General features: G+C 33.4%; 1 protein-coding gene across 1 annotated transcript; it reads right to left on the bottom strand.

Annotated features, from left to right (window-relative positions):
* Window positions 1-8,150: 8,150 nt before the first annotated feature.
* LOC143555021 (putative aldo-keto reductase 2) lies at window positions 8,151-10,136 on the bottom strand. Its single transcript, XM_077044662.1, has 5 exons — window positions 9,896-10,136; window positions 9,483-9,686; window positions 8,782-8,954; window positions 8,607-8,709; window positions 8,151-8,515 (listed from the first exon to the last, which is right to left on the bottom strand). Exons 1-5 carry the CDS (start codon window positions 10,112-10,114, stop codon window positions 8,177-8,179), a joined length of 1,038 nt encoding a protein of 345 aa, XP_076900777.1. The 5' UTR covers window positions 10,115-10,136; the 3' UTR covers window positions 8,151-8,176.
* Window positions 10,137-10,587: the final 451 nt, after the last annotated feature.

Raw genomic sequence — 10,587 nt, forward strand, 5'->3', positions numbered from 1 at the left:
TTCAGTTGCATTAATCGTCTTCTCCGATTTTCGGCAAGTGATGGCGATGGGGGTGGTGGTGAATCAATGGTGGAATGAGATGGAATCAAACTTTTGCCAAATCTCACGGAGGAGATGGTTTTCAAAGAGACGGTTTTGGTATCAAAACTCACGGGTCATACGAATTTGGTTTGAAATCTCACAGGTGGGGTCAGATATATAACACGTGGCATAATATTAGGAGCCAACGAAAACTCATGGCACGAACCCAAATGTCACGACTTCATGAGTTTTCAATGGATCATTATTGAAAAGTTTTACAAAATGTGACATATTTTGAGTTCATCTCTCCTAATTTGGCTTCTTTTAAGAATTTGCCATTTTTTATTCAATGTTTATAAACCTTAGATTCTTTCTATTTGGGTCTCTAATTTAAGCATCCTCTCAACAAAAATATTAAGTTGTGGAGGCTACCCACTAGAGATGGCCAAAAAAACCGGTTGGGGAACCGGTTTACCGGTTTAAACCGGAAACCGGTTTTTACGAAAACCGGTTTTTTAAAAACCGGTTTGACCGGTTTACAAACCGCCGGTTCGTATATCGGTTACAAGTTCTAGAGAAAAAACCGGTTACTGAACCGGTTATGGAAAAAAACGGTTAATTTTAAAACCGGTTATTATGAAAAAAACCGGTTATTAACCGGTTATTTTTAAAAAAAACCGGTTAATTAAAAAAACCGGTTATTAACCGGTTCTAACCGGTTTCTAAACCGGTCCTAACCGGTAAGACCGGTCCGAGTTTTGCACCAAAAAAACCGGTTAATAAACCGGTCCGGTTATTTAAAAACCGGTTTTTTTTCAGGCCAAGAAAAACCGGTCCGGTTATTAACCGAACCGGTTTTTTTAAAAAAACCGATTTGTGCACCTCTACTACCCACTATAGTTTGTACTATGATATCAAACATGCTACCAGCCAGGCCAAGTTGATTCCAAGTTCTAAGCTAAGATACCCTACCTCGAGTGTTTCAATTGCAATACGTTCAAACCCGTTGTGTTATAAGATCTTTCGACCATTGTTATCGAAATATTGGTACGTGTTAATCTTTGTTAAAAACACTACTAGAAAATAGTTCATTTTTCTACAAAAATTTCCTATAAAATTCATACAAATTTCAAACGAATTTCCAACCAAAAAAAATAAAAAATTAGCCCTTATTTTATGCAGATTTTTTAAAGAAGTAGATTTAATATTAAAAAAAAATGGTTTTTAAGTACCTGACAATGGAGCAAATTAAATTTAGGTGTCCAGCCATCTAAGCTGGCTAGATCGAATTCCTCTCTCCTAGTGGCAATTCACGTAAGCGACAACGTGTAATAGTATGGTGACTGGATAAGCCATATGAGATGGCTAGATCCAACTTTATTCTCTTTCACACTATTCTGCCACTTGACACCATCATATAAGACCGGTTATTTGAGATAGTCGAATTCGTTTCCAATCATGACAGCTATTTTGAAAGATGACAACATGATTTATGATTAGAACCATGCAGAACGCCTTTTGAATACTATTACCTTCAGGGCCGCCCTTGAAGGTGGTGAGCCGCACATTCGGCCGGGGCACTTTTTTTTCGAGGGCCAAATTTTTTTATATATTCTTTTTATATTTATTAAAAAAAATAATTCTTATGTATTATAAATTGATTTTGATCACTTTTAAAATTATTGGGTCCAAACCAATTTTTATTTAAATCTAATGGTTAAAATTTAGGTTATTGAACACAAATCAAAATGAAAAAATCAATGATAATAAAAAATTAATAATCAATTAAAAAAAGAAAAGAAAAGGCCGATAAAAAGAAAGCCTCGGGCGACGCTTTGTCGTTCTCATTCTCCCTTCCAAGTTCCAACCCTCCTTTTTTAGTTCCCTGACACCACTCACCACCATCTCCGGCAGTCCACCACTGTCGGTGCGACCGAAAAAGAAGATCAGTCACTGCCATATCAACTTAGTGACTTACCAAGGTATGATTTTAAGTTTAACTGTTTGACTATTTTATTTTATGGTTGTTCCATGGTTGTTTCGCTATTCGGGCGAATGATTGGATGTTTAGATAATATAAACTGCAAAGTGGTGATCAAACAATTTGTTATCAAGAATGTTATGACGAATTACCGGTTTAATGTTTAGCTATTATTATATTTGAATTTATTACTATATTTTTGTTATTTTTATTGTTATAACGTTAATGTCGGTTTAAAAAATTAGTTTATATATTTTGTTACTCGTTAGGGCTTACGAGCCTTTTTGTTTCAGCCCGCCCGAGGTATTAAAATTCTCGGAGATGGCCTGATTACCTACTAATGCATCGCCCTACTAATATTCTCACATGTTAGGGTCACGCATCAAAGGGAATAAAGTTGGATCTAACCATCTTAGATGGCTGATCCAGTCACCATACAGCTACACGTCGTCGCTTACGTGGATTGCCACTAGGAGAAAGGAATTTGATCCAACCATCTTAGATGGCTGGACACCTAACTCCCATTTGCTCTATTGTCAGGTACCTAAAAACCATTTTTTTATATTAAAGCTACTACTTAAAAAAAATTATTTTATGTTACCGTATTGCAACAACATACTAACAATACGATTTTTTGTTGGAAAAATGTTGATGACTTCCAACAAAATTCCAACTAAAAATACATTTATCGATTATGTTTATTATTTTCATTGTGTTATACTTTTGTTGGAAAGTTGTAGCAAATTAGAAAAGTAAATATATACAAAAATAATATATGTTTGTTGGAAAACTATAGAAACTTTGCAACAACATACTTTTGTAGCAATTTTGTAGGAAAAATTGTTGGAAATGATATTTTAAGCATGCGTTTTCCCCACATAGCTTTTTGTAGGAAAATAGTTGGAAAATGGATCTTCCAACACACTTCCAACAAAACCGCCGTAAATGTAAATCTAATTTTACACAGACAAATATTATGCTATAAATTGTCGCTGCAACAACATTGTATGGCTTTCCTACTTGTGTATGCATATATGTACATAATCAATTTACAAATGAAGTTACTTTTATGAACAAATTTGGTCTTTTTATATGCAATAAATATATATAAAGTTCACAGTTGGGTTATTAACAATAAAGAAAAATCAACAATGGTTTTCCTATATGTCTTGTTCCCGTAGACGTTCGATATGTCCAAAGAAGTTTGAAAGACCAAAAGCTTGTCATCATTGGGTTTTTGGACTCAGGCCACCTGGCATCACAGAAAAAGAGTTGCGGTACATTACCACTAATACTACGCACCACAACAACCAATCCAAGCTTGCAACCGGTTGACATATATTTCAATATATGTCCTTTCTTTTTTATTATTTAAATTATTATTCTTTTGTACTATTTAAATTATTATATAATAAAATATAGGTTTAAGTTGGGTTATGATAATGAGTAAATATTAAATTAGGTTGGGTTTGATACTTGTATAGATGAAAGAGAGATAAATTAGTTTTTTTAAAGTAAATTGGAAATAAATAATCTCAATTGTTGTGTATCAGCTGATAATAATCCCAACTTTTAAAATCACTACCAGCGGTCACAACGTTCAATTATTATTGTCTCAATGGTCCTCCGTTAAAATACACTTAACGCCGTTATGTTTTTTCCCAAGTTTCAAACTGATATTTTAGGGCTTTTGATCGGAAGAACGATGCGATTCGACTGATGTAAAGCTTATCTCGAAACGGTGATTCAAAACGATTTGATTTTTGTTAATTGGAAATTCAAACACCCAAATTGAAACATTGTTTCGTCGATTGGATAACAGTTTCGAGATAAATTTTATATTGGTCAAATCGTATCGGTCTTCCGATCAAAAGCCCTAAAACATCGGTTTGAAACTTGAGAAAAATACATAACGACGTCAGGTGTTTTCTAACGGAGGACCATTGAGACAAAAATAGTTGAAAGTTGGGATCGCTGGTAATGATATTTAAAGTTGGGATTGTTATTGACCAATACATAGAAGTTGGGATTATTTATTTTTAATTTGCCTTTTTTTTAATAAAATGCTAGGTCAGGCTGGGTTGTGATGGATAGTCTAAACAACATTTTATGATTAAAGAATAAGCATACTTACATAAAATATAAATTAGATTTATGTCAGTTTTAAAAAAAGTAAAGTGCACTAATAGTTTGATTTTTCTCGCGTTTATAAGTTCCATTCAAAAATATGTTTTTCTTGTTTTTTTATTTTTTGTATTTGGGTGTTACGATTTTATGAATCTTGCTATTACAATCCAAATCGATAATTCCTTTAGTTGAACTCGAGTTTTGCTTGTAACTAGTGCCAGCTCCATGGCTCATCGAGCCGTCACATTTATTTATTTAAATTTTTACTCATTGGTATATAAAAGAGCACTAAATCTCTTTTGAATCACATGTAGTGGTTTTAACTAACTGCATTTATTACCCTCATCCACCTCCGAGAAGATAAATCATTGTAGTTGATCGATTCTTTTTATAAAATATGAGAAAATTAGAGTGTGAGTTATGTGAGAGCATGGCTGAAAAGATATGAAGGTTTATATATATATATATATATATATATATGGGATGGATCTTACGAGAAGTCAAGTTACAGTGAGAAGTGTGATAAGTCAATTTGGGCCACTCATCTAATTTTCAATCTTCCATCGTTAAAATATATGAAAAGGGTATTAAATTAATACAAATGTATTCTCTCTCTAATTAATATATATTATTAAACCACATGAGTTACATTTCTAACTAATATGTTAATCTAATCACAATAACTAAAAGATTTAAAAAATCAATAAATCTATAATACAATAAATTTATCTTTTTTACTCTATCTTTTGAGTTCACCCTACACAACTATAATTTTTTCCTACAACTCTTTAAAATTTTCATACATATCTTTAATTTTTTCATACACATCTTAGTTTTTTTTCCTACACATTTTCAATTTCTTCATACCTATGCTTTTCGTCCTACACATCATCAATCGTTTCCTACGCGTATTCAATTTCTTCCTACACATCATTAATTTTCTCATACACATCTTAATTCCTACACACATTTTATTTTCTCATACACAACAAATTTTCTCATACACAATATATTTTTTTTTCCTACACAACTACATTATCTTCAATTGTTTCTTACGTATATTCAATTTCTTCCTACACAACATTAATTTTCTCATACACATCTTAATTTTTTTCCTACACATATTTAATTTTCTCATACGCTATATATTTTTTTCCTACATATCTACACATATTTAATTCTAGAAATAGTCCAATCCAATACAATTGTGAAAGAGATTTGTGTGCCAATGAAGGGATGACACGTGGCATTCGAACTCATCATGAAGATGAATTTGAGAAGTGTCAGTTTTTTATAGGTGTTTGAAAACTAATAGTTGACTCCAGAATCTCATCGCCACAACTGGATTGGGACGGACTATTTCTGGAATTAAGTAAAAGTGGGGATGTTTTTGGACTCTCTGTCCTAAAATGGATCATTTTGAGAATTTCCACAAAAATAAACTATGAATTTTATTAAGCTTGGCACAAAATAAACTTGTTGCAAAGCCTTTATCCCTACTCTAATAAGGGGGGGCTTGAGTGAGCTTTTAAATTTTGCTTAATTTCTTATTTGATTTTTGAAAAACAAAACCATTTTTGCAAAACTCCGTTTTAAAGCTTTTAAAGGAGACTTCCAAACACATTTTGCTTTTTCAAAAATCAAATAAACAAGTTTGAAAACCTCACTCAAACACCCCTAAATAAAAGTATGATTGTGTCGTTTAACATTTATTTTGGCCAGTAATTTGTAAACTCCGTTCTTCAAACCTTATTTTGAACTGACTTGTGATTCATGCATACCCTAGACCACTATAGGTTTTCTTTTTCGAAAGGTCAAATTATATAAAAGAAAAAAAATAGGGAAAACTCAATAAGAAGCAAGGCAAACAAACTAAACGTTTACAAGTAAAACATGACCCTCACCTAAGAGCATTCTCATTCAATTCTCTATTTCTATATTTATAATTACAATAAAAAACACTACATTTCAATCTTCTGTTTAGTTAAATAATATTTTTTTGTACTTTAATCATTACAGTTTTCTCTCTCCACCCTATAATTTATAAAAAAATCACTACCCTTTCCCTAAATTTACAAAAAATCACTATATTTTCTCTCTCCACCCTTTAATTTACACTCACAACCACTTAAAACTCCCCCCTATAATTTACTAACTCCCCTTACAAAATTTTAGGAAACCGGATGAGAATGCTCACCTAAGTGAGTACAAGTAAAACTATTAAAAATTAAAATATGTTTATGAATGTTGATAAATTGAGTTGGAATAAATTATTTTTAGATAGAAAGAATTTGGGATGTATAAATAAATTGTATTTGTTACTGTGTATAGAATAAATAAAGAGGGATGATAAAGAAATTATAAAAATAAATTCATGTTTTTATCTTTTTAATTATTATAGTTTGATTAGCTACATTAATTAGAGCGAGAATTATAATGGCTTTATTAGTCATGTTAATTGAAAGAGAGAACATATTTATCGTGCAATCACGGTCTTTTCATTTATTTTTTAACATTTAAAACTTAAAATTAAATTAACTGTCCATATCGACTTTTTATACTTCTTGTAATAAGAATCTCTTATCGCATTAACTTAATCCTACACACACACACACTAGCTGTACCTGCACGATGCTGCGGGGTATGCGTGTAAACACGACATCAAACGCGTAACCGGTGCTAGTACGCGCCTGACATTGCATCGGCATGCGTGAAACCCAACAATAGTGTGCGTGTAACGCTACATCGGACGTGTAACCGGTGTTGGTAGACGCGTCACATAATGGTTGCACGTGTGCAATTCAGTGTCGGTACGCGCGCAACCGGTCTCAACCGGACCTGGACCAAATTAAACTTTTTTGTATCACGTGTTTTGACCATAACCATTTTTGACCCATGACCCGAACCCACCTGACACAGCCCGTTCGCAGGTCTTAACTGGTAATCGTGTAACACATTAAGTTTTAAAATTAAAAAAATATAGCAATACCATACTCAAATTAAAAAGAATAAAATGCTCGTTTTTATAGTGTAGTTATTTATTTATTTATTTTTTGAAAAAAAATAAAGCATGTGTAAAAGTTTTGACCATTTAAAAGTCATTTGGGTAGTTAATTTAGAATAAGGGGATGAACATGTAACTATTATATAAATTGACAAAATGTGATTGAAGTTAATAGACCATATTTTTAAATACTTTTGAATCAAATATTGTTAATCGTAGAAAAGATGATAAAAAACCGTAATACCCCTTGAATCTTATAAATTTATGCATTGTTTGTTGTATCTTGTGCATGATTTTGTGTACCTCTTAAAATTTAAGAGTTCCATAACTCATGTTTTATATATAGTATAGATATACATTCTAACTTCGTATACTCTAGTACTCTATATCAGACTGGCTCTAATACTTAATAACGTGAATCACAATTGATCTTCCCCAGAACCCGTTGCAACAAACTTAGCTAACTTTATCTTAAATAATAAATATAATTTATGTCTGTAGAGAGAGTTGTAGAAAGCTTATAAATAGAAGATATAGGATATACTAATCGACTTGTAAACTAATGATATCAAAGTATTTGTTAAGGTGAAGTTCTTTTAATAAAAGCTTAAGTCTCATATGCCGTTAAAAAGAAAAAAAGAAATACGAATGAAATACGATATTATCCGGCAGCTCTGTTTTTCTTTTCGTGCCAATCACACAATGTAATGTTAGAAACTTGTATGAAAATCAAAAATAATAAAGAAATAAAATAAGAAACGATAACAGTGAACCGGGCTTGTGTTTGACACAATTCCCTTAAACAGATTTGTGGTCTGTTCTTAGATACGCCGGTTCGAAGCGTAGTGTCTGACTTGATCACTTGTTTGAGACAAAACCGGAGCAATGTTGTAGCAGAGAAGTGATGTATTTGATAAAGTACATACAATTATTTCTCCTAACACAGCCATGATAAAGAAAAGATAACAATACAAACAAACAACATGAAAATACTGATAATCCGAGCATGTGACTCTTATTAGCGAATTTGCTTTAATGAAACATCAATTCACTTTTCCTTTCCATGACGATAACGGAGGAGTACTCGAATTCAACCACGTCCTTTGCATGTACACATGCCTATCCCCCTTCACTACATCACTTGAAGCGTAAGATTCAAGTTCTGCCATCTCCGCTGGTGTTAACTTCACAAACAAAGCTTCAATGTTTTGTTTCAAGTTTTTAAGCTTTGTGGTTCCTGGAATTGGAACCACATCACTTCCTTGGTGGTGCACCCATGCCAACGCTAGTTGAGCCGCAGTGCACCCTTTCTTTGCAGCCATCTCGTTCACTCGCTCAAATACAGTCTTATTGTGCTCAACATTCTTAAACCTTGGATATTCCTACAAGAAGTCTTAGTTTGCTTATAAAGTGTGTTCATTTTCCATCATTTGTGACCAATATTATTATAATATTAGTTTATACACATCATACCTTCCTTGTGTCTCCTTCTGGCAAGCTTTCTACCAATGTTGGACCTCCAGCCAAGAATCCCCTACCAAGAGGACTGTAAGGAACAATCCCAATGCCAAGTTCTCTGCAAAAACAAACCATCAAACTCACCAATAAATGAAGACCTTTAAAGTACATATATAAATTAATATCTCACCTACAAGTAGGAGCAATATCATCCTCCAAGTCACGTGACCATAAAGACCACTCATGCTGTATTGCTGTTATGGGAAAAACAGCATGAGCCCTTCTAATTGTTTCAGCACATGCTTCTGATAACCCTATGTACTTCACTTTACCTTCCTCCACCAGTTTCTTTAGCGCTTCCATCTTTTCATTCAAGTTTCACATGTGAAAGTATTAATCAAGAACAACTCAATCTTGCCATATATGGTCACCGTACAAGAATAACATTTTAGTTTAGCTTTGATTAATTATTTGTTCACGTTTATTGCAACAAAAACTAAGCGACCACTATAATTTCTGACCCAAATCACTCCCTAACTTTGCGACTGTTTTTTATTACAAACTAGAAACTAGGTGGTCACAAATTTGTGACGGTTTTGCAACTCGGTCTTGGTCGTTAATTGACTTACTAACCGCTATGACTGCCAGTGACGGATCTAAGATATTCTTTCATGGGGTGATCATAGCCAAAATTTTTGGTGGATCAGAATTTTAGCGTATAAAAAACACTAAATTATTTTTATGGAGGATGGGTCCCCCTCTTTCTTTTAATGTACGTAGTTATATGACTTTAGAAGCAAATCGGTTGCTAATTTACTGTTTTTTTGGTTTTATAGTAGTGAGGCTTAAAGTGACAAGATTAGAAAACACGGAAAAGCAAGATAGACAAACCGTGATTTCGATGGGGATACGAGTGTCAATCCTATGAGCATAGAGTAGATCAATGTAGTCGATATCGAGTCGTTTCAAGCTAGCTTCACAAGCTTCTCGGACATAGTCCGGATCACCACAAACCTCTGGTGGCTTTCCATCCATCAACCGTACTCCAAATTTGGTAGCGATTTGAACCTTCTCTCTATATCCTCCTTTCAAAGCCTGCATAAAGTATAACAATATTCCTTAAAGTTGAAATCAAAATAGTCATCCCTAAAGTAGAGTAATTAATTAATAAGAAGATAGCGGGGCAGCTTGTTGTTTTCCTTTTATTTCGATTTAAACACTACTCTTTAATAACAATATTATAATAATAATACGTATACGTACGTGTAAATATTATTTTAATAATATATAGGTTCGTTACTGACCTTGCCGATGAGGATTTCGTTAGTGTGAGGGCCGTAGAAGTCGGAGGTGTCAAGGAATGTGATGCCGGAGTCGATGGCTTGGTGGATGAGGTCGATCATTTCGGCTTCGGGTTTGGCTGGACCGTAGTGAGCCGACATGCCCATACAACCCAAACCCTGGGCCGAAACAACCAGACCTTGTGAACCTAGTTTCACTTGTGGCACTTTGGATGACACCATTGTTGTTGTTTCTAGTGTGTGTTGTGGAGTGAACATTGCATCAAGCTTACCCTTATTTATACATAACAAATGTGAAATAAAATACTAATTATAATTATTTATTTGGAGATTGTTAGGTGGTTGGGTGGAGAGGAGAAAGTCAGAAAACTAAGGAGTTTTAATAATATTATTATATTTGGCATGCGGAGTACTACTAAAAAATGTCACGTGAGTAAATGACAAATAACCAGAAGTCGCTGGCCAATGCTATAATGAATTCGATATTAAGCTTACATTTGTGCTAATGAATTTGTTAGCGGGTGGTTAAATTAAAGAAATATATTTAAAACAACATTCTTTCATTTGCGCAGGTAAGCCCCCGCGGCGCCCTTCTATCAACGCTAACCTGTCAATTAACTTAAAATTGCAATTATTATGTAAGTTTTGAAAAATTGTTCTACATTGCTATAGCTCTTTTTAGTTTACCCCTAGAA

Source organism: Bidens hawaiensis, unplaced genomic scaffold (genome assembly GCF_021521415.1).
Source record: "Bidens hawaiensis isolate Kalapana, Puna unplaced genomic scaffold, B.hawaiensis_p1.1 tig00017943_1, whole genome shotgun sequence".
Taxonomy (NCBI): domain Eukaryota; kingdom Viridiplantae; phylum Streptophyta; class Magnoliopsida; order Asterales; family Asteraceae; genus Bidens; species Bidens hawaiensis.